The sequence below is a fragment of the Ranitomeya imitator genome, chromosome 3 (assembly GCF_032444005.1).
Source record: "Ranitomeya imitator isolate aRanImi1 chromosome 3, aRanImi1.pri, whole genome shotgun sequence".
In the NCBI taxonomy this organism is placed as follows: Eukaryota; Metazoa; Chordata; class Amphibia; order Anura; family Dendrobatidae; genus Ranitomeya; species Ranitomeya imitator.
The window spans coordinates 463,404,453-463,431,562 of record NC_091284.1 but is presented as its reverse complement, the minus strand read 5'-3'; the positions used below and the strand labels follow the sequence as shown (position 1 = coordinate 463,431,562).

General features: G+C 46.1%; 1 protein-coding gene across 1 annotated transcript in view; it reads left to right on the top strand.

The window, feature by feature from the left end:
• The window catches only part of LOC138671660 (uncharacterized), a 967,572-nt gene that overhangs the window by 639,093 nt on the left and 301,369 nt on the right, over nucleotides 1–27,110 (top strand). Inside the window, exon 78 of the mRNA XM_069759831.1 lies at nucleotides 14,934–15,039. Within this exon, the coding sequence (XP_069615932.1) occupies nucleotides 14,934–15,039 (106 nt within the window). The remainder of the gene's footprint in view (nucleotides 1–14,933; nucleotides 15,040–27,110) is intronic.

Below are 27,110 nucleotides of genomic sequence, written 5' to 3'. Positions count from 1 at the left end.
GCAGTACTGCTGTACAAGGTGGCTGTTATACATAGAAACACCTGGGGGTGGGGGGCAGGCTTCCTTCAATTTCAGTTCATGTGCCTGCGTGGCGTTTGCAGGACACGTTGCCAGCTACACAGCAGGGGAACAGCTGGCGTTGCTGAACCCCACTGACACATTGACTGGTGTTTTTCTCTGTGCAGCTCGCATGTCCGGGCAAAAAATGGCGGTGTTAGAGCCCAGGGTCAGCAGGAGGAGGAGAGGAGCAAAGTGTAGGCCGAAGCCTGCACTGGTGGCAGCTTTTGGTCGGTTGTGCCAGCGTGGCTTTTGCTGAACACGATGCCGGCTACACAGCAGGGGAACAGCTGGCGTTGCTGAACCCCACTAACACATTGGCTGGTGTTTTTCTCTGTGAAGCTCGCATTTCCGGGCAAAAACTAGCGGTGTTAGAGCCCAGGGTCAGCAGGAGGAGGAGAGGAGCAGAGTGTAGGCCGAAGCCTAGTTGAACCAATTTCAAAGGTAACCTTAAACCCCCCCCCCTCAGGTGTAGCAAAGTACAAGAGCCACACCTTGTGCAGCATTAATGCTGCACAAGTAAAAGGTTGCTCTATTTAGTTTGCTCATTGCACACGCTGAATAAAACACGTAGACTATTTAGCCCATTATACTGTCAAACAGTAGTGGAGGCGTGACTTGTCTTTTTAAGGAGACGCAGCACAGGTGTCAAAATTTACACCTAGGTGGTGGGCGCAGATTCCTGAGCGTTGTTATTAGCTGTACAGGAGTCTGCGCTATTGTGATCCCTTGGCCATGCGCTGTGAGCGCTGCCTGTCTTCTCACCTCATTTCATGTTGGCCGTTGCGGTTAGCAATGGATATGAATCCCAGGCCCACAGTGTGTTTTTCAAAAAATAACACTGCGTGGCTGGGATTCGTGGCCTTGTGCAGTAAATATGTTTGCCGCTCACACATGTCCTTACACCTGCTTCAGACTGGGCGGCCTCAGCTGATCCCTTATCGCCTACCACGGCCAGGAGGCCGCACAGTCTGAAGAAGGCGGAAGGAGATGAGTTAAGACAGGCGAACATATGCACTGCACATGCCCATCAATCACACCCTCGCAGCCAAAATATATGAAACGAGGGGGGTTGTGTCGGGCAGGGCGGACGCACAGGCACAGGCAGCCAACCAATGATGTCAGAAGACGGGCAGCGCTACCAAGGGGGGTGGTGCGTGTCATTAAAAAGGAAAGTCACACCTCAGGGACATTGTAATGGTCTGTAATGAGACACATATTTTACGTGTTTAATTCTACGTGGGCAAGGATAAAAAAACAGCCACCTTGTACAAATGCAGCAGTACTGCTGTACTAGGTGGCTGTTATACATAGAAACACCTGGGGGGGTGGGGCCAGGTTCCCTTTAATTTCAGTTCATGTGCCTGCGTGGCGTTTGCAGGTCACGTTGCCGGCTACACAGCAGGGGAACAGCTGGCATTGCTGAACCCCACTAACACATTGGCTGGTGTTTTTCTCTGTGCAGCTAGCACTTCCGGGCAAAAACTAGCGGTGTTTAAGCCCAGGGTCAGCAGGAGGAGGAGAGGAGCAGAGTGTAGGCCGAAGCCTGCACTGGTGGCAGCTTTTGTTCTGTTGTGCCAGCGTGGCTTGTGCTGGACACGTTGCCGACTACACAGCAGGGGAACAGCTGGCGGTGCTGAACCCCACTGACACATCACCTAGTGTTTTTTCTGTGTAGACAACACTTCCAGGTGGCAACTGACAGTGTTGAAACCCAGGGAATCAAAGAGGAGCAGAGTGTAGGCCGAAGCCTGCAGTGGAGCAAGTTGAAAGGGAACCTTTAACCCCCCCCCCCCGGCATTTGTTGCTGAAAGAGCCATCTTGTACAGCAGTAATACTGCACATGGAAAATGGTGGCTCCGAAAATTATGCTCCTTGCAAACGCTGAAGTACACACTCATTTAATGTGTCCCCTCACACTGTCAAACCGTCCCGGAAGTGGGACTTTCCTTTGTAATGTGACACAGCAAAGCCGTCATTCCAACCCCCTTGGTGCCGTGCGCCACCTCCTCAACGTTGTTTGGTTCTGTCACGGAGCCCGCGCTGTAATGTTATCCCTTGGCCATGCACAGTTAGCGGTGCCCGTCTTCTGATGTAGGTGTCAGGCTGGCAGTGCCTGTGCGTCCAAGCTGCCCGAGATCCAACCTTGCAGTGTCATCTAATGTAGTCCCACTGCGGGCCAGGGATCCATGGGCATGCGCAGTGCATATCATCGCCTCTCACTCACCTCCTTCCTGCTTCTTCAGACTGTGCGGCGTCACGGCCGTGGCATGCTATTAGGGATCAGCTGACGCTGCCTAGTCTGAAGAAGCGTGAAGAAGGGGAGTGAGAGGCTAGTATATGCACTGCGCATGGCCATGGATACCAGGCCCACTGTGGGATCACATTAGACGACACTGCGAGGTGGGATTTCGGGCAGCGTGGACGCACAGGCGCAGTCAGGACGACAACAAATGATGTCAGAGGACGGGCAGCGCAAACTGTGCATGGCCAAGGGATAACATAACAGCGCAGGGTCCATGACGGAATCAAACAACGCTAAGGAGCCAGCGCACGGTGGCAAGGGGGTAGCAATGACGGCTGTGCTGCGTCACATTACAAAGGAAAGTCCAACCTCCGGGACGGTTGGACGGTGTGAGGGGACACATTACATGAGTGTGTAGTTCAGCGTTTGCAAGGAGCATAATTTCAAGAGCGACCTTTCCCTTGTGCAGTATTAGTGCTGCACATGGTGGCTCTTTCAGTAACAAACGCCTAGGGGGGGGGGGGACAGGTCCCCTTACATTTTAGGTGTGCCAGCGTGGCGGTCGCATGACACGTTGCCGGATACACAGCTGGGGATCAGCTGACGTTACTGAACCCCAATAACAGAGGAGCGACTGTTGACTGTGCAGACAGCACTTCCAGGCACCAACTGGCGGTGTTAGAGCCCAGGGACAGCAGGAGGAGCAGATTGGAGGTATTGCCGCACACACAGCTGGGGATCAGCTGACGTTACTGAACCCCAATAACAGAGGAGCGACTGTTAACTGTGCACACAGCACTTCCAGGCACCAACTGGCGGTGTTGGAGCCCAGGGACAGCAGGAGGAGCAGATTGGAGGTATTGCCGCACACACAGCTGGGGATCAGCTGACGTTACTGAACCCCAATAACAGAGGAGCGACTGTTAACTGTGCACACAGCACTTCCAGGCACCAACTGGCGGTGTTGGAGCCCAGGGACAGCAGGAGGAGCAGATTGGAGGTATTGCCGCACACACAGCTGGGGATCAGCTGACGTTACTGAACCCCAATAACAGAGGAGCGACTGTTAACTGTGCACACAGCACTTCCAGGCACCAACTGGCGGTGTTAGAGCCCAGGGTCAGCAGGAGGAGCAGAGGAACAGAGTGTAGGCCGAAGCCTGATTGGAGCAAGTTGAAAGGGAACCTTTAACCCCCCCCCAAGACGTTTGTAGCTGAAAGAGCCATCTTGTGCAGCACTAAGGATGCAAAAGGAAAAGGTTGCTCTTTTAATTATGCTCCTTGCAAACACTGAAGTAAACATTAAAAATGTGTCCCCTTATACCGTTCAACCGTCCCGGAGGTGCAAATTTCCTTCGTAATGGGACACAGCACAGCTGTCATTCCTATCCCCTTGGTGCCGTGCGCTGCCTCCTCAGTGTTGTTTTAAGCTGTCACGGAGCCTGCGCTGTTCTGTTAGCCCTTGGCCATGCCCAATTAGCGCTGCCTGTCTTCTGACATAATTTGGTGTCAGGCTGTCAGTGCCTGTGCGTCCACGCTGCTCCAGATCCCAACTCGCAGTCTAGTCTAACGTAATCCCACTGCGGGCCTTGGATCCATGGGCATGCGCAGTGCATATCATCACCTCTCACTCACCTCCTTCCTGCTTCTTCAGACTGTGCGGCGTCACGGCCGTGGCATGCTATTAGGGATCAGCTGACGCCGCCTAGTCTGAAGAAGCGTGAAGAAGGGGAGTGAGAGGCTAGTATATGCACTGCGCATGCCCATGGATCCCAGGCCCGCAGTGTGACTCAATCAGAAGACACTGCGAGGCGGGATCTCGGGCAGCGCGGCCGCACAGGCGCAGCCAGCCTGACACCAAATTAAGTCAGAAGACAGGCAGCGCAAATAGGGCATGCCCAAGGGATAACAGAACAGCGCAGGCTCCGTGACAGCTTAAAACAACGCTAAGGAGGCAGCGCATGGCACCAAGGGGGTAGGAATGACGGCTGTGCTGCGTCACATTAAGAAGGAAAGTCCCAGCTCCGGGACGGTATAACGATATCAGTGAACACATTTTATAAGTGTTAAGTTCTGCGTGTGCAAGGAACTAAACCAAAAGAGCTACCTTTTCCTTGTGCAGCATTACTGCTGCACAAGATGGCTCTTTCAGTAACAAACGACAGGGGGGGGGGGGACAGGTTCCCTTACATTTAGGTTGTTGTGCCAGCGTGGCGGTCGCAGGACACATTGCCGGCTACACAGCTGGGGATCAGCTGACGTTACTGAAACCCAATAACACTGGGTCGTATGTTTTTACTGTGCAGCCTGCACTTCTGAGCCGCAACTGGCGGTGTTGGAGCCCAGGAATAGCAGTTCAGGTGGTAGAAAGATGAACACAGCAGGAGACCTGGATGACACCCAATTACTTAATCAGGCAGAGGAGTGGCAAATTCCTGCGAGATCCAGGCCTGGTTCATTTTCAGGAAAGTAAGCCGGTCAACGTTATCGGAGGACAGTCGCATGCGACGGTCTGTTAGTACACCACCTGCGGCACTAAAGACACGTTCTGATAAGACACTAGCCGCAGGGCAAGCCAGCACCTCCAATGCATACTGGCTTAGCTCTGGCCATGTATCCAGCTTAGAGACCCAAAACTTGAACGGGGAAGAGCCGTCTGGGAGTACAGTAAGAGGGCAAGCCATGTAGTCTGTCACCATCTGACGGAACCGTTGCCTCCTGCTGACTGGAGCCGCCGGTGATGGTGTAGACATTTGGGGCGGGCACACAAAAGTGTGCCAGAGTTGTGCCATACTGGGCTTGCCTTGGGCAGAGGCACTGCTTCTGCTCCCTCTTTGGGCAGAGCCTCCCCCACTGCCTCGACGCACTGAGCTGCTTTGTAAAGCACTAGCAGCACTCCTCTCAGTTGGACAGGAGAAGATGATGGAATTCACCAGTGTGTCGTGGTACTCCCGCAATTTACGCTCCCGGGTCAACGCTGGGATGAGGTTTTGGACGTTGTCCCGGTAGCGAGGATCGAGGAGGGTGAACACCCAATAATCAGGCATGTTGAGAATGTGGTCGATGCGGCGGTCGTTTCTCAGGCACTGCAGCATGAAATCCACCATGTGCTGCAGAGTGCCAACTGGCCCAGAAACGCTGTCCCCTGCTTGAGACATGATCTCTGCCCGCTCGTCATCACCCCACCCTCGCTGTACACACTGACCACTGGACAATTGTGTTGCTCCCTCCTCTGGACGGAGCTCTTCCTCCTCCATTGACTCCTCCTCATCCTCCTCACAAATTGGCCCCTGCGTACCCCTTTGTGAGGAACCACGTGGCGCTGACTCTCCAGAAGCTGATGGAAAAGGTGACTCCTCATCCTCCACCTCTTCCACAACATCATCCCTTAACCCTTGCAAAGTTTGCTGAAGCAGGCAGATAAGGGGGACAGTCATGCTGACTAGTGCATCATCTGCACTTGCCATCCGCGTGGAATAATCAAAAGGACGCAAAACCTGGCAGATGTCCTTCATAGTGGCCCACTCTGTGGTTGTGAAGTCTGATCGGCGCTGACTGCGACTTCTTTGCGTCTGATGCAGCTGGTACTCCATAACTGCTTGCTGCTGCTCACACAACCGCTCCAACATATGTAACGTGGAATTCCACCGGGTAGGTAGGTCACATATGATGCGGTGTTCCGGAAGGCGGAATCGGCGCTGCAGAGCAGCAATGCGGGATCTGGCCAAGCTGGAACGCCGCAAGTGAGCACACTCTAGGCGGACCTTGTGCAGCAGGGCATCAAGATCCGGATAGTCCCTCAGAAAACTCTGCACAACCAAATTGAGCACATGTGCCAGACATGGGATGTGAGTGAGGTTGCCAAGGGCCAAAGCTGCCACCAGATTTCGGCCATTGTCACACACTACCATGCCTGGCTGGAGATTCGCTGGCAGTAACCACACATCGCTCTCCTGCTTGATGGCATTCCAGAGCTCCTGCGCTGTGTGGCTTCGATGCCCCAATGAAACTAGTTTCAAGACGGCCTGCTGACGTTTGGCCACGGCTGTGCTCATGTCGGTCATAGGTAAACGTTCACGGGTCCATGTGGAGGTGGACTGTGACGGATCCTGCAGAGAGGAATCTGAGGAACTGGTGTAAGAGGAGGAGTCGATGCGTACAGACTGGATTCCTGCAATCCTTGGAGTGGGCAGGACACGTCCTGCGCCACTCGCACGATCTGTACCTGGCTCAACAACATTAACCCAATGGGCAGTGAGGGAAACGTATCGCCCCTGTCCATGCTGACTGGTCCACGCATCGGTGGTGAGGTGGACCTTGCTACTGACGGCGTTCAGTAGCGCATGTTTTATGTTTGCCTCAACATGCTTGTGCAGGGCAGGGACAGCCTGCCTGCTGAAGTAAAAGCGGCTGGGCACCTTGTACTGTGGGACTGCCAATGCCATCAAGTCACGGAAGCTGTCAGTCTCCACCAGCCTGAACGAGAGCATTTCCAGGGACAACAGTTTGGCAATGCCTGCATTCAGAGCCTGTGCTCGGGGGTGGTTGGCCGAGAATGCCCGCCTTTTCTCCCATGCCTGTACTACCGATGGCTGTAGAGTAGACTGGGAGTGTGAGGATGACTGGGAAGGTGGTGCTGTGGGTGGAATTACACAAGGTCTCTGGACAACAGTGCCAGAGGTTCTTCCATGGCAATCCTGGGAGGAAGCCAAACCAGCTGTGCGTAAGCTGGAGGAAGAGGCAACACGAGCTGAAGAGGTGGTAGCTGCCGCTGTTGGTTGGCCTACATCTTCAGTCTGTTTCTGTAACTCCACCGTGTGCCTGGTCCGCACATGTTTCCACATATTTGTGGTATTGAGGTTGCTGACATTTTTCCCTCTTTTTAATTTCTGATGACACAGCTTGCATTTGACAAAACAAATGTCATCTGCAACTGTTTCAAAAAAGGACCAGGCACTGCAAGTCTTGGGAGCGCCCTTTTTGGCTTTGGAAAGAGACAGGCTCCTAACGGGTGCCAAAGTGGAGGCTACAGGCTCCGCAGTCTTCCCCCTCCCTCTCCCTCTTTGGCCCGTAAGGGGAAGCTCTTCCTCAGAGCTGCTCCCACCACCTTCCTGTTCCTCACGCCACGATGGGTCAAGGACCTCATCATCTCCACTACCCTCTGCCACCAACTGCTCCTCCTGGGTAGTCTCGGCAGCACAGTACGCATCAGAAAGCGGCACCTGAGTTTCATCATCAGATGCGTACTGCGCTGTGGTCACCGGAGGCACTGGCCCACCTGCCTCTTCAGAGTCAGAGAGAAAAAGCTGTTGGGCATCACTGCACACTGCCTCTTCTTCCATTTCTCCAATGCTGCTTGGCTGGCCCCCTGTTTCCAAGCCAAGAGATTCAGAGAACAGAAGTAGAGACGGCTCCTGTCCTGGGCTCTCTGACTGCCTGGCCAATTTGGCAGGTGGTGAAGAGACAGATGGCTGCTCTCCAGTGCTCTGTGCCTGAGAGGATGTGGCACTAACTGAAGTCGATGCCGAGGCGTTAGCTGCCATCCACCCGACAACGGCTTCAATTTGGTCTTCACGCAGCAGCGGTGCACGGCGCTCTCCGACAAAGCTGCGCATGAAGGACTGTTCCCTGCTGAAACTGAGTGACGACGAGTCACCGGCGCCCGCAGCAGGCACAGAATCACCACGTCCTCTCCCTGCTCCTCTCCCTGCTCCGCGCCCACGCCCACGTGCCTTACTCCCTGCCCTCTTCATCTTGGTTGACAGATAAAGATAAGCAGAAAAGTACTAAGGCCTTAGTGTGCTTATTCCTGAAATGCTCCTCCTAACAGGTGTAAGAAACACTAATGTTGTAAAGTGTGGACTAAACTTTATTATTTTTCAAATGTGGCCTATACAAGTGTTAAGTTGTGTTTGGTGAACTTTACTTTTTTTTTTGTGCAGATCGGGCTACAGAGCTAGTTTAAATCACACGGAGACCGTGTAGACAGCCGTAAACGGCGCTGCAAGGCCAAAAAACCCTCCTCTAGCTTATCCTATGTAGTGTTTTTCCACTATTTAGCTGGAGACGGGTGGAAAGACACTAATAGGAATTTTTTTTTTTTTAATTTTAAACAGGCTGCACTATTTGAAAAAAAGGAAATTGTTTTTCAAGGTATGAGGCAGTAACGCACCCTGAGCTGAATCCAACCGGCTATAGCTGCACACAGACTACAGGGCGAGCTGCGCTCACACAGAGACCGTGCAGACAGCCGTAAACGGCGCTGCAAGGCCCAATAAACCCCCTCTAGGTTATCCTATGTAGTGTTTTTCCACTATTTAGCTGGAGACGGGTGGAAAAACACTAATAGGAATTTTTTTTTTTTAATTTTAAACAGGCTGCACTATTTGAAAAAAAGGAAAATTTTTCTCAAGGTATGAGCCAGTAACGAACCCTGAGCTGAATCCAACCGGCTATGGCTGCACACAGACTACAGGGCGAGCTGGGCTCACACGGAGACCGTGCAGACAGCCGTAAACGGCGCTGCAAGGCCCAAAAACCCCCCTCTAGGTTATCCTATGTAGTGTTTTTCCACAATTTAGCTGGAGACGGGTGGAAAAACACTAATAGGGAATTTTTTTAAAATTTTTTAAACAGGCTGCACTATTTGAAAAAAAGGAACATTTTTCTCAAGGTATGAGCCAGTAACGAACCCTGAGCTGAATCCAACCGGCTATGGCTGCACACAGTCTACAGGGCGAGCTGGGCTCACACGGAGACCGTGCAGACAGCCGTAAACGGCGCTGCAAGGCCCAAAAACCCCCTCTAGGTTATCCTATGTAGTGTTTTTCCACAATTTAGCTGGAGACGGGTGGAAAAACACTAATAGGGAATTTTTTTTTAAATTTTTAAACAGGCTGCACTATTTGGAAAAAAGGAAAATTTTTCTCAAGGTATGAGCCAGTAACGAACCCTGAGCTGAATCCAACCGGCTATGGCTGCACACAGACTACAGGGCGAGCTGGGCTCACACGGAGACCGTGCAGACAGCCGTAAACGGCGCTGCAAGGCCCAAAAACCCCCCTCTAGGTTATCCTATGTAGTGTTTTTCCACAATTTAGCTGGAGACTGGTGGAAAACCCTAATAGGAAATTTGAGAAAAAATGTGCAGCAGGCTGCACTATGAGCAAAAAAGGACAACTGTGTGAGGCAGTGTGAACCCCCCCTGAGCTGAATACAACCGGGTATATGGCTGCACACAGACTACAGAGTGAGCTGCACACACACACAGAGACCTTGCAGAACGCTGTTAAAACAGCGCTGCAAGGCAAGAGCAAGGTGAACAGTGAAGAACACACAGCGTTTTGCTAAATTAGCCTTTGGAAAGGAAAATAAAGAAATTAGCTAGCTCAACTGGCCCTCAGTTAGAACACAGCGTCCTGTCCCTAACTGAAATCACAGCAGAGTGAGCGCAAAATGGCGGCAGCGTTTTTTATAGTGCAGAGTGACATCATTTCAGCAGCCAATCACAGCCTTGCCAGTACTTACATGCCCACCATGCTAAACAGGATGTGCCCACACTTCCAATCATTCCTCATTGGCTGCTGCGTTCAGTTTGAATTCTGGGAACTTCCGATTCCGGTATCCGATACGCGGGAAGTATCGGAATTCGGTATCGGAATTCCGATACCGCAAATATCGGCCGATACCCGATACTTGCGGTATCGGATTGCTCAACACTAGTGACAGGTCCTAAGTGACAAACTCTGCTGCAATTTATAAATATGATGGGGTCCGTGATGCTTAGACTTCCTGCGTTCAGCTGAAGAGGACTCTGTCACTCCTTTTACATACTGGATTTTCACAGTACACACCACTAATTCTCTTCTGCAATGTGTGCAAATCAGGAACATGAGGAAAATGGAAGCAGCAGATGCTGGCAGAGCCTGAAGAGCATGACATGGAGTTTGTGTGCCATCAAACCCTTGAGGATTCTGGTGTTACTTGTGTGCAATAACTTATTTCTGCTAACAACCCACTACAATGTATATCCCCTTGTGCCGCTCCTTCAGCACGGGAGAATTATTGATTATAGCTACTGAACACTGACTTGTTCCATGCCCTGCAATTCCAATGATTGTCTTTTTATTAAAAAAGGTTCTGAGGAAAAGCTTTTCTTGTCTCACAGTAAGGCCTGTTTCACACACCATTTCTTTTCGCAAATCTAAAAGGATGTTTTGCTTTAGCGTGTTGGATCCATTTTTGGTCCATATGCCTGTTTGTTGCATTCATTTTTCTGTTACAAAGAAATTATTATTATTATTTATTTATATAGCACCATTTATTCCATGGTGCTGTACATGAGAAGGGGTTACATTACATACAAATTGCAGATACCACTTACAGTAAGCAAACTAACAATTACAGACTGATACAAAGGGGCGAGGACCCTGCCCTTGGAAGCTTACATTCTACAGGATGGTGGGGAAGGAGACAATAGGTTGAGGGTTGCAGCACTCCAGGGTTGGTGAGGCAGTAGCTCTGGTAGTGGTGAGGAGGCAGCGGGGTCAGTGCAGGCTGTAAGCTTTCCTGAAGAGGTGGGTTTTCAGGTTCTATCTGAAGGATCCGAATGTGGTTGATAGTCCGATGTGTTGAGGCAAAGAATTCCAGAGGATGGGGGATATTTGGGAGAAGTCTTGAAGGCGGTTGGGTGAGGAGCGAATAAGTGTGGAGGAGAGAAGGAGGTCTTGAGATGACTGGAGATTATATGAGGGAAGATATTGGGAGATTAGTTCAGCGATATATGGAGGATACAGATTATGGATTGCTCTGTAGGTCAGAATTAGTAATTTGAACTGGATACGCTGAGGGAATGGGAGCCAGTGAAGAGATTTGCAGAGGGGGGAAGCGCAGGAGTAGCGAGGAGAGAGATGAATTAGTCGGGCAGCAGAGTTAAAGGGACACTGTCACCTGAATTTGGAGGGAACAATCTTCAGCCATGGAGGCGGGGTTTTGGGGTTTTTGATTCACCCTTTCCTTACCCGCTGGCTGCATGCTGGTTGCAATATTGGATTGAAGTTCATTCTCTGTCCTCCGTAGTACATGCCTGCACAAAGCAATCTTGCCTCGCGCAGGCGTGTACTATGGAGGACAGAGAATGAACTTCAATCCAATATTGCAGCCAGCATGCAGCCAGCGGGTAAGGAAAGGGTGAATCAATCACCCATAAACCCCGCCTCCATGGCTGAAGATTGTTCCCTCCAAATTCAGGTGACAGTGTCCCTTTAAGAATAGACTGGAGAGGTGCAAGGGTATTAACAGGGAAGCCAGAGAAAAGGATGTTGCAGTAGTCGAGGTGGGAGATGATGAGGGCATGCACAAGCATTTTAGTAGATTGAGGGTTGAGGAAAGGATAAATTCTGGAAATATTTTTGAGCTGGAGGTGACAGGAGGTGGAAAGAATTTGGATGTGTGGTTTGAAGGACAGGGCTGAGTCAAGGGTTACTCCATGGCAGCGAACTTCCAGTATGGGGGAAAGCGTGATGTCGTTAAATGCGATAGATAGGTCAGGTAAGGAAGATCTAATCTTTGAGGGTTGAGGAAAGGATAGATTCTGGAAATGTTTTTGAGCTGGAGGTGACAGGAGGTGGAAAGAATTTGGATGTGTGGTTTGAAGGACAGGGCTGAGTCAAGGGTTACTCGATGGCAGCGAACTTCCGATACGGGGGAATGCATGATGTCGTTAATTGCGATAGATAGGTCAGGTAAGGAAGATCTATTTTTGTGCTAAATTTCAAAGTCAGCTATCCGCTGATTTTGAACACTTGGTTATATTTTTTGGTATATGGACACTAGGGTTGAGCGACTTTTACTTTTATAGGATCGGGTCGGGTTTCACGAAACCTGACTTTTTCAAAAGTCGGGTCGAGTGAAATCGGCCGATCCTATAAAAAAGTCGGGGTCGGGGTCGGCCGAAACTCGAAACCCAATGCAGTGCATTGGGTTTCCAATGGTTCCCAGGGTCTGAAGGAGAGGAAACTCTCCTTCAGGCCCTGCGATCCATATTTAAGTGTAAAATAAAGAATTAAAATAAAAAATATCGCTATACTCACCCTCGGACGCGCCCTGGTACTAACCGGGAACCTTCCTTCCTTCGAATCAGCGCTTGCAGGACCTTGCGGTGACGTCGCGGCTTGTGATTGGTCGCGTGGCCGCCCATGTGACCGCTCGCGCGGCCAATCAAAAGCCGCGACGTCACCTCAAGGTCCTGCAAGCGCTGATTCGAAGGAAGGAAGGCTGCCGGAAAGAAGCAGGGCGCGTCCGAGGGTGAGTATATTCCTATTAGGTATATACTCACCCTCGGACGCGCCCTGCTTCTTTCCGGCAGCCTTCCTTCCTTCGAATCAGCGCTTGCAGGACCTTGCGGTGACGTCGCGGCTTGTGATTGGTCGCGCGAGCGGTCACATGGGCGGCCACGCGACCAATCACAAGCCGTGACATCACCGCGACGTCACCGCAAGGTCCTGCAAGCGCTGATTCGAAGGAAGGAAGGTTCCCGGTTAGTACCAGGGCGCGTCAGAGGGTGAGTATAGCGATATTTTTTATTTTATTTCTTTATTTTACACTTAAATATGGATTCCGATACCGATTTCTGATATTGCAAACATATCGGAACTCGGGATCGGAATTCCGATACCAGATTCAGAAGATCACCGACTTCATGGCCGACCCCACACAGGGGTCGGGTCGGGTTTCATGAAACCCGACTTTGCCAAAAGTCGGCGACTTCTGAAAATGGCCGACCCGTTTCGCTCAACCCTAATGGACACATTTGTGTAATAATGTTTTATATTTTATTTCCATTCTGTGCGAGAGATACTAAAATTAGTTATCTGTTTTTCTGCACTAGGTCACTTTGTGTTGCCATATGGGTACATTTGTACACTAGTATATATATATATATATATATATATATATATATATATATATTTTATACACTTATATAATTTTGCACTATTTGTTTTTTTTTTTTTTACTGCTTTGGCACTTAGTTAACGGTTTTTGTATAGCTTAAACTAGTGAAATCCTGGTATTGTGGAGGTGATATTGCTGGAATATACATACAGCGTTAGAATCCTGGTTTTGTGCGAAATTGGTTATGTCTTTTTTTTTTAAAAAATTTTTGATTACGTAATCATTGTTTTTCCTTAATAAAGCCATATTTTAACATTCCCATGCTTGTGTAATTTTTCTGTATTTTGGTCCGTGTGGTGTTGCATTGGTTTTAGCCTCTCCTTTGCAGTGGTTTCCACTGCAGTTTTGCACAGCGCACCCTGGTGGTTGACTTATTATTTCGCACATTAATTAATGTCTTTTTATATTGAGATATGATATGATGGATTTTTAACCAATTGTGGGTATACTGTGATATATATTTAATGGATAAGAGTATGTGGACAGCCAAATATTTGATGGCCGATTTATCAAAGCATTTATACCACAAAAGTATCGTAAAAGTTTTGAACTGTTGCAATATTTTTGGTCAACGCAGAGTTTTGTGACTTTTGTAATTTTCATGCTATTTGGATCAACTCCACAAAAATGTGCAGAGGTGGTGAGGAGATGAGGTGGCGCTGTGTACTCTGTGTGAAGACTGGCATAGTAGAAGCTTACGCTATGCCAGTCTTCATGAATCGGCTCCTTTAAATATATGTACTTATTGAATACCATAAAACGATAGCCATTTACAGTGTATGGAGTTGGTTTCCACTTTGCCGTTAGCCTCCACTCTTCTATCTGGATTGTACAGTATAGCTAAACATCCTATCCTGCTAATTATATTCTAAATCAACCGAAATGTTACTCAGCGAAATTTAGCACAGGGTCCTGTGTTCATGGCATTTAAGTTCTCCATAAGTAAATAGCCTTTTCATAGAGGAAGAGGACTGGAACTCTAGTGACACCTATTAGGGATAGCAATCCTTAAAAGTTATTATCAAACCTTTAACACTTTCCACATGACTTAGGTTAAAAAGCCAAACAAGATACTCCCTTTGCTTTGGCTTTTTATCCTAAGTCAAGAGGGCCTGCCAACGTTTTGATATTAACTAGTAGAATTATTACCTTCAATTGGTGGCATTAGAGTTCTTGTACTTTTCTTCTCTAAAGAGGCTGTTTGCTTATTTAAATTCCCAGAGGAGCATTGCATGGCCTATAAGGCTCCTAATCGTACACTCCACAAAAAGAAACATTCTCCTTTTAGACTCCATTTAAGTTCTTTGAACCTGTTACCTTAGCATTAAGATGGTCCTACTAAAAGTAGAAAAAAGTTAGTACTCATCATGCAGCCCAACTCAAACTAAATAATGTGTATTTTCTAATAAAAGGGATCAAAAATCACTGATCAGTTTTAGATTAGTTTTGATAATTACTTATGCAAAAAGAATAGAGCAGAACAATTTCTGGTTGCACGTAACCTTAAAAAATCATCCATAAAGATACCGTATCCTAACATAAGGTGTTAGAACTTTACTGTTCAGTGAAAAGTTTCATTTTACATATGATGGGAAAGTTACTTGGGCTTGCGACACTGATATTTTGATTGCATCCACAATTAAGTACTCTAATTTTCTTTCTCAATCCTTTGACTTTAGATAAAGGGTGAAATTTTGCATGAAAATATTTCATTGGCAGCCCACAAACTTGATGGTCAGGTCAAAGAAACAGCAAACCGCATTGAAGATGTCAAGGACACTGGAGGTAAATCATTTTTAATTACAGATCAGTACTTCATATGTATTTTTTCAAGCCTAAAGAAGGATGAGATCCTGAAGAGCTAATCCATTTAGGGGAATGTGGTGTTTTAGTCTTTCGGGGAGAACATTTAAGTTCTATCTATGCTATCACACTATAGTCTTCCTGGTGATTTATAATCTATTGCTTAGAGTCTATACATAGTATACCTTGAAGAGAGTCTGTCACCCTTAAAACTTGATACAAACTGCTTATACTGTCCTATAGGGGCCTTAGACCCTATAGCCACTATAAAACCTGCAGTATAGATTTTACTTTTTTAGTTGGAATGAAAACTGGTTTTATTTCATATGAAAATGGGGCTTCATTGGGGGACTCATAGTTTGGCCAAGGGCTCAGTATACTGTTCCACCCCTCAATCAATATGCCACACTTAGCTTAATTGACACCTCTCACTTGTCCAGAGTGAGCACTGTCTGAATTTAAGCCCAGGCCCTGCACACAGAGTCACACAATATCTAGCTGCCCGACTAATCCACCTGTCCCCCCGCTATTCCCCGGCCTCTCCCCTCTGTCAATCCCTTCACTGGCTCCCCATTGCCCAGAGACTCCACTACAAAACCCTAACCATGATGTACAAAGCCATCCACAACCTGTCTCCTCCATACATCTGTGACCTCGTCTCCCGATACTTACCTACACGCAACCTCCGATCCTCACAAGATCTCCTACTCTACTCCCCTCTTATCTCCTCTTCCCACAATCGTATACAAGATTTCTCTCGCGTATCACCCCTACTCTGGAACCCTCTACCACAACACATCTGACTCTCGCCTCCCATCGAAACCTTCAAAAAGAACCTGAAGACCCACCTCTTCCGACAAGCCTACAACCTGCAGTAACCACCGACCGACCAAACCGCTGCATGACCAGCTCTACCCTCGCCTACTGTATTCTCACCCATCCCTTGTAGATTGTGAGCCCTCACGGGCAGTGTCCTCACTCCTCCTGTACCAGTTATGACTTGTATTGTTTAAGATTATTGTACTTGTTTTTATTATGTATACCCCTCCTCACATGTAAAGCGCCATGGAATAAATGGCGCTATAACAGTAAATAATAATAATAATAGCTTAACTATTTTAAAAAAGTTTTCCAGGTTGTCCAAAAAATTGGTCGAGGGGGAAAATATATGATATAATAATAACAAGCATAATTTACCTGTTCAGTCTCCCCCTTGTCACTGCTGCTGCTTTGTTACGCTTTGCCGGACCTTGTGCACTAGACTGCATTTATGACATGCCATATACATATGTGTAACAGTACAGCAATTAGTGTGCACTCTGGCCTGGTGGTCGAGGTGCTGGTGTAACAGGCTGAAGAGCCCCGGTAGTTAAAGAGTCAAAGGTTCACGATACACTCTTGAGACTTAATAGTGAAAATAAATTTAATTTATTACAGTTCAATGTCCAATAACAGTGGTATCAGAGAGCAAAACATGTGATAATATATAGAATGGCCTATATTTACAAGCGACCTATGGTCAGACGTTTCGACCCTTCCCAGGTCTTATTCATCGAGTCGTTGTATGTTTTAGATAGGTAACCTAGTCTAGGCTTATGGCTTTCATAAATAATCCATAAGCAGTACACATAGGGGTGGCTGCCAGTGGCGCTGGTGACCTGTTGGTCTGGATGGGACTAGCGGATAAGAATGTCTTAGGTTATGGTTCAATGTTCAGTATATTTTGCCTTTTAGTAGCTATTGGAAAACTCCTGTTTATGCCAGTTTCACAAATCCTTGTTTCCATAGGCCAACACCTCAGCAAGGAGCGGGAGCGCCGCTAGTCCCATTCAGACCAACAGGTCACCAGCGCCACTGGCAGCCACCCCTATGAGCACTGCTTGCAGATTATTTATGAATGCCATGAATCTAGACTAGGTTACCTACCTAAAACATATAGCAACTTGATGAATAAGACCTGGGAAGGGTCGAAATGTCTGACAATAGGTCGCTTGTAAATATAAGTCATTCTATATATTATCACTTGTTTTGCTCCCCGAAACGACTGTTATTGGACATTGAACTGTAATAAATGAAATTTATTTTCACTTTTAAGTCTCAAGAGTGTGCGGTGAACCTTTTATATACCATATGGTCAATCACTAGCCCACCAGAGCTGCAATAATAGAGAAGTGGGGAATTCAACAAGTATGTCATGCTTCTTTAATTAGGTTATCATATTCTCCATCCCTTGCCCTTGAAAACTTAGCTCCTTTAAGGATACGCCTTTCAGGGAGCTTCATGGAGAAGATATTTGGCACATTTTAAAACATAGCTATTACATCCAAATAAATAATTATCCAGGAGATTCGGCAGATAGAGTGTTTAAACAGAAAATGACTTCTGATATACAATCATTCAAAGGAACATCTTGGATATAATTATAGACATAGTAGAAAATGTTGCTCGAAGACCAGGCTCAAGCTGAGTTAATTGTGTGCAGCTGCTGACCACTTCTCAATTCCATGTAATGAGCCATTGTATGTGCCCTGGAGACACGCTACCCAGTGTTTAGGAATAAGCTAGCCGAGAAAATGCTAGGGCTTGACTGAACAAAGCTGCTCTGGCAAATAATAAAGGCTGGCAATGTGCAGACATGTGTCCATTAGATTGCTAAAACCATATATCAGATGGACCGTGACCGCCACTTTAAGCTTGGACCATTTACTAGAAACCTATTGCTTTTAGGAAAATAATCTGCTTTAGCTAATTAGATCTCGAACTCTCATGTGAAATCTCTGTATTTTCTGCTGTCTGCTTAGACCACATATGGGTGCAGTTTATCTACGTCATGTTTTCCACAAGCAATAAAGCATTTTTGCTGTTCTATTAAATACATTGTAATTTTGTATGTACGTTTTCTTGCCTAGTATTTTAAGTTCTATAGAGAAGACTATGAGATCCCCCCACAAAAGATGCCATTCCCACCATGTGCCATTGTGTGTTTAATTATACATTTTTTTACTTGAAAAAAATGCAATTAATCAACGCAAATAAGAATTTCTTAAGTCATGGTTCAATGTTCAGTATATTTTGCATTTTAGAGGCTATTAGAAAACTTCTGTTTAGGATAGTTTCACAAATCCATGTTTCCATAGGGATATAGGTTTCGATACGTATATATGATGCAGCCAAGTTCAGGCCTGGAGTCCCAAGGCCAGTCTGTGCATCGTGGTCTCAACACCAATCGCAAAATATTCATGTGTGGAAACTGCAAAATACACAATTCACCAATATGTTTTCTATCATTAGAAATGAGCTTATAAAATGGTACTATAAATTTAGTTTTTTTACATTAATTCTTTGAAAATTAGTAAACTCTGTTAGTGAAGCCTTGTTTCTTAAGGTACCTTCACACATAACGATATCGTTAACGATATCATTGCTTTTTGTGATGTAGCAACGATATCATTAAGCAAATCGTTCTGTGTGACAGCGACCAACGATCAGGCCCCTGCTGGGAGATCGTTGGTCGCTGAGGAAAGTCCAGAACTTTATTTCGTCGCTGGACTCCCTGCAGACATCGCTGGATCGGCGTGTGTGACACCGATCCAGCGATGTCTTCACTGGTAACCAGGGTAAACATCGGGTTACTAAGCGCAGGGCCGCGTTTAGTAACCCGATGTTTACCCTGGTTACCAGCGTAAAAGTAAAAAAAAACAAACACTACATACTTACCTACCGCTGTCTGTCCCCGGCGCTCAGCTTCTCTGCACTCTTCCTGCACTGACTGAGCGTCGGTCAGCCGGAAAGCAGAGCGGTGACGTCACCGCTCTGCTTTCCGGCCGCTGTGCTCACAGTCAGTGCAGGAAGAGTGCAGAGAAGCTGAGCGCCGGGGACAGACAGCTGAAGGTAAGTATGTAGTGTTTGTTTTTTTTACTTTTACGCTGGTAACCAGGGTAGACATCAGGTTGCTAAGCGCGGCCCTGCGCTTAGTAACCCGATGTTTACCCTGGTTACCCGGGGACCTCGGGATCGTTGGTCACTGGAGAGCTGTCTGTGCGACAGCTCTCCAGCGACCAAACAGCGACGCTGCAGCGATCGACATTGTTGTCGGTATCGCTGCAGCGTCGCTGAGTGTGAAGGTACCTTTACTTTGATAATGACTCCTTTCCTGATTGAACTGGGCTGAGAGAAAAGGATCCAACTACCCTACCATGCAGGGAATTGCATCCAGGCCTTTTCACCGGAAGGGAACCTCTGCACAGGAAAAACAATTACTGGGATACATATCTGCTGACTGCTCATTCTCAGGATCAGTTTACAGAAGATCAAGGTCCAGAGGTCTATTCCTCCTGTAGATAGTAAATTCACATCCTACCTATAGTAGAGGCTCACGATAAAGCCTTATTTCACCAATTTATGGCTAAGTTGACACTGTGCAGATACGCTGCATATTTTATTTCTACTGCATGTCAATTAATACATTTTTAAATTTTCCTCAAATTTTCGGATGCAGCCCTGGTAAATTTGGTCCACCATGAGATGGAAATGGGTGTGATTCATGTAAACCCTGTTCAAAAATGGACATTTATTGCCAGGTCTGGAGGTGAGACATACACTTTCCTTTTCGGGTAACACTAATATTGGTCAGATTTATTTTACAGATTCTCACTGTGGATTTTTCACTTTGTAATACATAGATGGAATCTGTAGCAAATGTGTTTTATATTTTCCATGTGTCTGAAAATACCCTGTAAGATTAGAATGCTGATTGATGGGACAATGATTGAGAACACTTTAAAAGCCTTTGCAAGGGCTCAGCAGACTCGTCTAACTGACTGGGTTCAAGGATAGCGGCATCTGGGGAGAGTCAGATGAGACTTGGGAAGGAGAGCAGAAAGCTGACAAGGACTGGTATGTAGAAATGCTCTTTGTCTACTGCCCAAGAATAGTTGTAAAGAAATGAAAGCACAGAAGAGGTGGCCCTGGATCTGGAGCTAGCTCTCCCAAGATAAAGGATAGCCTTAAGGTACCGTTACACTTAATGACTTACCAACAATCACGACCAGCGATACGACCCGGCCGTGATCGTTGGTAAGTCGTTGTGTGGTCGCTGGGGAGCTGTCACACAGACATCTCTCCCAGCGACCAATGATCAGGGGAAAGACTTCGGCATCGTTGAAACTGTCTTCAACGATGCCAAAGTCCCCGGGTAACCAGGGTAAATATCGGGGCACCACTGTGCTCTGCTTTATGGCTGGCCGGCGCTGACACAGTCAGTGCGGGAAGCTGACGCTGGGGGACGTGACAGAGAACGGAATGTGAGTATGTACTGTTTTTTTTTTTTACTTTTACAATGGTAACCAGGGTAAATATCGGGTTACTAAGCGCGGCCCTGCGCTTAGTAACCCGATATTTACCCTGGTTACCAGTGAACACATCGCTGGATCGATGTCACACACGCCGATTCAGCGATGACAGAGGGGGGTGATCAGCGACCAACGATCTCCCAGCAGGGGCCTGATCGTTGGTCGCTGTCACGCTTAACGATTTCGTTAACGATATCGTTGCTACGTCACAAAATGCAACGATATCGTTAACGATAGGATACCAAAGCTCTTCAGCTCCAAGGACGTCCACCCATTTCTTCTGATACATGTTGGCACCAATGACACGGCAAGGAAGGACCTACCGACAATCTGCAAGGACTTTGAAGAGTTGGGGAAGAAAGTAAAGGAACTGGATGCACAGGTAGTTTTTTCTTCTATCCTTCCAGTAGACGGGCATGGCACCAGGAGATGGAACAGGATCCTTGATGCAAACAACTGGCTAAGACGATGGTGCAGACAACAAGGATTTGGATTCCTGGACCACGGTGTGAATTACTGGTATGATGGACTCCTCGCCAGAGACGGACTACACCTCAACAAGCCTGGGAAACACACATTCGCCAGAAGACTCGCTACACTCATCAGGAGGGCGTTAAACTAGAAGAAGAGGGGACGGGAAGAAAAACATTAGACTCGAACAAAGACGACCCAGGAAAACATACTCAGAAGGGAGGTAAGAACATTTCTAAAACAATCCACAGTGAGGAGATTGGAACAAAACAAAATCCTCTAAACTGCATGCTCGCAAACGCCAGAAGCCTGACAAACAAGATGGAAGAACTAGAAGCAGAAATATCTACAGGTAACTTTGACATAGTGGGAATAACCGAGACATGGTTAGATGAAAGCTATGACTGGGCAGTTAACTTACAGGGTTACAGTCTGTTTAGAAAGGATCGTAAAAATCGGAGAGGAGGAGGGGTTTGTCTCTATGTAAAGTCTTGTCTAAAGTCCACTTTAAGGGAGGATATTAGCGAAGGGAATGAGGATGTCGAGTCCATATGGGTTGAAATTCATGGAGGGAAAAATGGTAACAAAATTCTCATTGGGGTCTGTTACAAACCCCCAAATATAACAGAAAGCATGGAAAGTCTACTTCTAAAGCAGATAGATGAAGCTGCAACCCATAATGAGGTCCTGGTTATGGGGGACTTTAACTACCCGGATATTAACTGGGAAACAGAAACCTGTGAAACCCATAAAGGCAACAGGTTTCTGCTAATAACCAAGAAAAATTATCTTTCACAATTGGTGCAGAATCCAACCAGAGGAGCAGCACTTTTAGACCTAATACTATCTAATAGACCTGACAGAATAACAAATCTGCAGGTGGTTGGGCATTTAGGAAATAGCGACCACAATATTGTGCAGTTTCACCTGTCTTTCACTAGGGGGACTTGTCAGGGAGTCACAAAAACATTGAACTTTAGGAAGGCAAAGTTTGACCAGCTTAGAGATGCCCTTAATCTGGTAGACTGGGACAATATCCTCAGAAATGAGAATACAGATAATAAATGGGAAATGTTTAAGAACATCCTAAATAGGCAGTGTAAGCGGTTTATACCTTGTGGGAATAAAAGGACTAGAAATAGGAAAAACCCAATGTGGCTAAACAAAGAAGTAAGACAGGCAATTAACAGTAAAAAGAAAGCATTTGCACTACTAAAGCAGGATGGCACCATTGAAGCTCTAAAAAACTATAGGGAGAAAAATACTTTATCTAAAAAACTAATTAAAGCTGCCAAAAAGGAAACAGAGAAGCACATTGCTAAGGAGAGTAAAACTAATCCCAAACTGTTCTTCAACTATATCAATAGTAAAAGAATAAAAACTGAAAATGTAGGCCCCTTAAAAAATAGTGAGGAAAGAATGGTTGTAGATGACGAGGAAAAAGCTAACATATTAAACACCTTCTTCTCCACGGTATTCACGGTGGAAAATGAAATGCTAGGTGAAATCCCAAGAAACAATGAAAACCCTATATTAAGGGTCACCAATCTAACCCAAGAAGAGGTGCGAAACCGGCTAAATAAGATTAAAATAGATAAATCTCCGGGTCCGGATGGCATACACCCACGAGTACTAAGAGAACTAAGTAATGTAATAGATAAACCATTATTTCTTATTTTTAGTGACTCTATAGCGACAGGGTCTGTTCCGCAGGACTGGCGCATAGCAAATGTGGTGCCAATATTCAAAAAGGGCTCTAAAAGTGAACCTGGAAATTATAGGCCAGTAAGTCTAACCTCTATTGTTGGTAAAATATTTGAAGGGTTTCTGAGGGATGTTATTCTGGATTATCTCAATGAGAATAACTGTTTAACTCCATATCAGCATGGGTTTATGAGAAATCGCTCCTGTCAAACCAATCTAATCAGTTTTTATGAAGAGGTAAGCTATAGACTGGACCACGGTGAGTCATTGGACGTGGTATATCTCGATTTTTCCAAAGCGTTTGATACCGTGCCGCACAAGAGGTTGGTACACAAAATGAGAATGCTTGGTCTGGGGGAAAATGTGTGTAAATGGGTTAGTAACTGGCTTAGTGATAGAAAGCAGAGGGTGGTTATAAATGGTATAGTCTCTAACTGGGTCGCTGTGACCAGTGGGGTACCGCAGGGGTCAGTATTGGGACCTGTTCTCTTCAACATATTCATTAATGATCTGGTAGAAGGTTTACACAGTAAAATATCGATATTTGCAGATGATACAAAACTATGTAAAGCAGTTAATACAAGAGAAGATAGTATTCTGCTACAGATGGATCTGGATAAGTTGGAAACTTGGGCTGAAAGGTGGCAGATGAGGTTTAACAATGATAAATGTAAGGTTATACACATGGGAAGAGGGAATCAATATCACCATTACACACTGAACGGGAAACCACTGGGTAAATCTGACAGGGAGAAGGACTTGGGGATCCTAGTTAATGATAAACTTACCTGGAGCAGCCAGTGCCAGGCAGCAGCTGCCAAGGCAAACAGGATCATGGGGTGCATTAAAAGAGGTCTGGATACACATGATGAGAGCATTATACTGCCTCTGTACAAATCCCTAGTTAGACCGCACATGGAGTACTGTGTCCAGTTTTGGGCACCGGTGCTCAGGAAGGATATAATGGAACTAGAGAGAGTACAAAGGAGGGCAACAAAATTAATAAAGGGGATGGGAGAACTACAATACCCAGATAGATTAGCGAAATTAGGATTATTTAGTCTAGAAAAAAGACGACTGAGGGGCGATCTAATAACCATGTATAAGTATATAAGGGGACAATACAAATATCTCGCTGAGGATCTGTTTATACCAAGGAAGGTGACGGGCACAAGGGGGCATTCTTTGCGTCTGGAGGAGAGAAGGTTTTTCCACCAACATAGAAGAGGATTCTTTACTGTTAGGGCAGTGAGAATCTGGAATTGCTTGCCTGAGGAGGTGGTGATGGCGAACTCAGTCGAGGGGTTCAAGAGAGGCCTGGATGTCTTCCTGGAGCAGAACAATATTGTATCATACAATTATTAGGTTCTGTAGAAGGACGTAGATCTGGGGATTTATTATGATGGAATATAGGCTGAACTGGATGGACAAATGTCTTTTTTCGGCCTTACTAACTATGTTACTATGTTACTATGTTATGTGTGAAGGTACCTTTAGTGTAAAATATATAATGGCAACTGCGCATGTTCGGCCACCAGTCTAATACAACAGTGTTGGAAGACTCTTTCTCAATGAGCTATAAGCAGTAAAAACGTAAAGATCACATACTGTCATGTTATGGACAGTGTTCCTTCCCTGTACTCTCAGGGTTAATTTTGTATGGCTTCATTTTGGTCTGGGGAAGGCTATATTTACCCGCCTTTGTTTGGGGATCCTTGTCAGTGATACATCTGTCTTGGCTGTGTGCCTAACCCCCTGGTGTGCTTGCATACTGTTTATTCCGATTGCTTTCTTGTGTATGACCCTGTCTGTTTTCTTGTTCTGTGCATTGCCTTGTGACTCTGTGCTTGTTGTCTGTTTTCGGCTCTGATCTTGAGCTTGGTACTCTAACTTCCCACCTGTCTGCCCCATTTGTACTGCACCGCTATCCCCGGCTTCCCGACCTTTTTGCTACATCCTGACCACTCTTAGCATCTCACCCTATGGCACTTTATTGACCTCCCGGCTTGACTTCGGCACGTTCAGCCTACTCTCCCACTTTGCCGGTCTCTGCCGCTACTCAGCATCTGGCTCCACCTCTGGCCACTCCCCCAGTGGTCACATGTCTCAGGTCCTGCGCTTCGGCAGGTAAGCTCACCGCAGCGCTCCTCACACACTCCCTTGACTTCTGTAACACGTGTAAGTCTGCAGCAGGGGTCTTGATACATAGCAGGAGAAAGGGGCACATTTGAAGAAACAATGTAATCGCAAACTTGCTTATTTTAACACCATGTACTCGCCTATCCATTTTATAACATACGGATTACATCTTAATGACATTCTGCTTTGATTAGCTGATTAAATACATACTATATTTATTTAAATGGACGTGATTTCATATGCAGGATATGAATTGTGTTTGTATAGTATGTGTGTGTGTTTTTTACAGATCTCAAGTGTATGCAGAATGGATATGGCTCTAGTTCAAATGTGTGTAGCCTGCTTTTCACCCCAGCATTCATAGCTTGTTCTGGTTCTTAACTCACGCAGGTGCGTCCACCGAGAGCACAGATAGTGTAATAATCGGTGCGGTTATGATTTGCTTTTCTTTAATGTGTCGCTGATTGGACCAACTCCTCAATTTCTACATTCCAGAGCACCAGTGATGTAGTTGACGAGAGTGCAACAATTCCCGATTTCACTTACAGATGGGGAGGTTAGATATTGTTTCTGTATGTGCCATAAACATCTGGGACTTGTTTAAAGTTTTTTTTTCTATCTTTGGAGCGCTTACTAGAGCACGTGACATCCTCATAGTACAACTAGGAGTTTTTATGTTTTATGGAGTTGGATCACAAAAGGGAGAATTTTAAATGAGCCCCATGTAGAACATTTGGACTTAAATCTGCAGTATGAGAAAAGAAGAAAGCTGCATATGGTTAGTGGCTGTAAAGTGCAGCCTCGCAAGGATGTCGCATATAATAGAAAAGGTGCTATGTGTGCAGATTAGCTGGAAGTGTCGAAGTGAATACACATACAGTGGTTTTTGCATAATGAGGTGTACAGAATCCCATGGGAGGTTGTTAAAACAGACAAGACAGCCTGTGGTAAACAAGGAGGAAGGTAGTCTTTGAAAGCAGATGGCTTTTGAAATCCTGGCAAATAGCTGTTTTATAAGTAAAAAATCTGTTATTTCGGGACAAGGATCACCTCCCTCTCCTTCCTCTCATGCATATTTTAAACCTGCATTTCTAGATAATAAAATTCTGTTTCTAATTGAACATTAGTCGTACAGCTGACTGTAAACATGTTGGAGGATGAAAAAGATTAGCACCCTAAATGGTCTCATCAATACATAATTCACATGCTATATTACAAACACAAGATAATCTTCCTGTCGCAGCTAGTTGGGCTGCAAGTATTTACTGCAATTTTCCTAAGGGAACGTGTTTCAAATTCACTGTAATTTCAAATAGTATCTATTTGCATTTTAGGCATCACACGAGAGCTGTGATGTGACAGCAGTGCGAATGACTTTTTACCATATGAAATTAATCTACTTCAGCGACTATCATGAAGTGTCTGTGCTATCATTTAAAATGAGAAGAATGACTATGTAATTGCTGCCGTACGGGGATATATTATATTGCAGATAACCGGGGTCCAGATGGGTTGATTTCTTTTTTAACAATTGTACATAAATGGTATCGAGCCATCATTTGTTAGGAACCCAAAGCATAAGTCCTGGAGGGAATGTACTGTATGTCTCATCAAGGCAAAACTTGATGCGATGACCAGGAAAGCCATATTTGCTCTGTGAAGTTAGGCCCTGATTCATCAAGACTGCCATTGTTCACACCGGTTTTGATGAGGGACATGCTGGAGTCAGAGGCTAATATGTCTTAATGAATGAAACATGTTTGAAAAGAGGCGGGCGGTGCTCAGTCAAGATTTGTTACGTAAGGCACCCTGCAGCTCGTCGTGAATTTGATGACTAAGCGTCGCCATGCTCTGTTGCTCTCCGGTCCCGCCCCAGCTACAACCGTTTTGGCGGAGCTTGCCAACACTGGCGAAAAGTCTGTGTTGCTTTGATTAATTTGAGCCCTTGTGTTATTTTCTCACCCAGATTTTGATGGGAAGGTTGAAGTGGGCATGCTGTTCCCATTCACTCCAGAACATGTCCTCCATAAGCTCAGGTTTTTTTGAACTGCTGAGTATACAACAGTTTATTCTAAACCTAGACAGGGATGGAGAGACAAAGAAAGACTTGTGCACTTTCTAGGGAAATCTGATCAAAGGACTATGAAATTATTTGATTCTACTGTATAGGAACGGTAACAATCTGATGTTTAATCTGATATTTAACCAGACTTGGGTTTGTAAAGTGATGTGTTGGTTAAACCACCGTGCTGAAGTTAAAGTTCCAGCAATGCTATCATGAAGATGATGAACCCAGGAGCAAATTTGCCCTGAGATATCTCAAAACGTTTTGATGACCGGGGGTATTTATATGCATCATGAGTGTACACTGGTTAGTAACTCTTATGC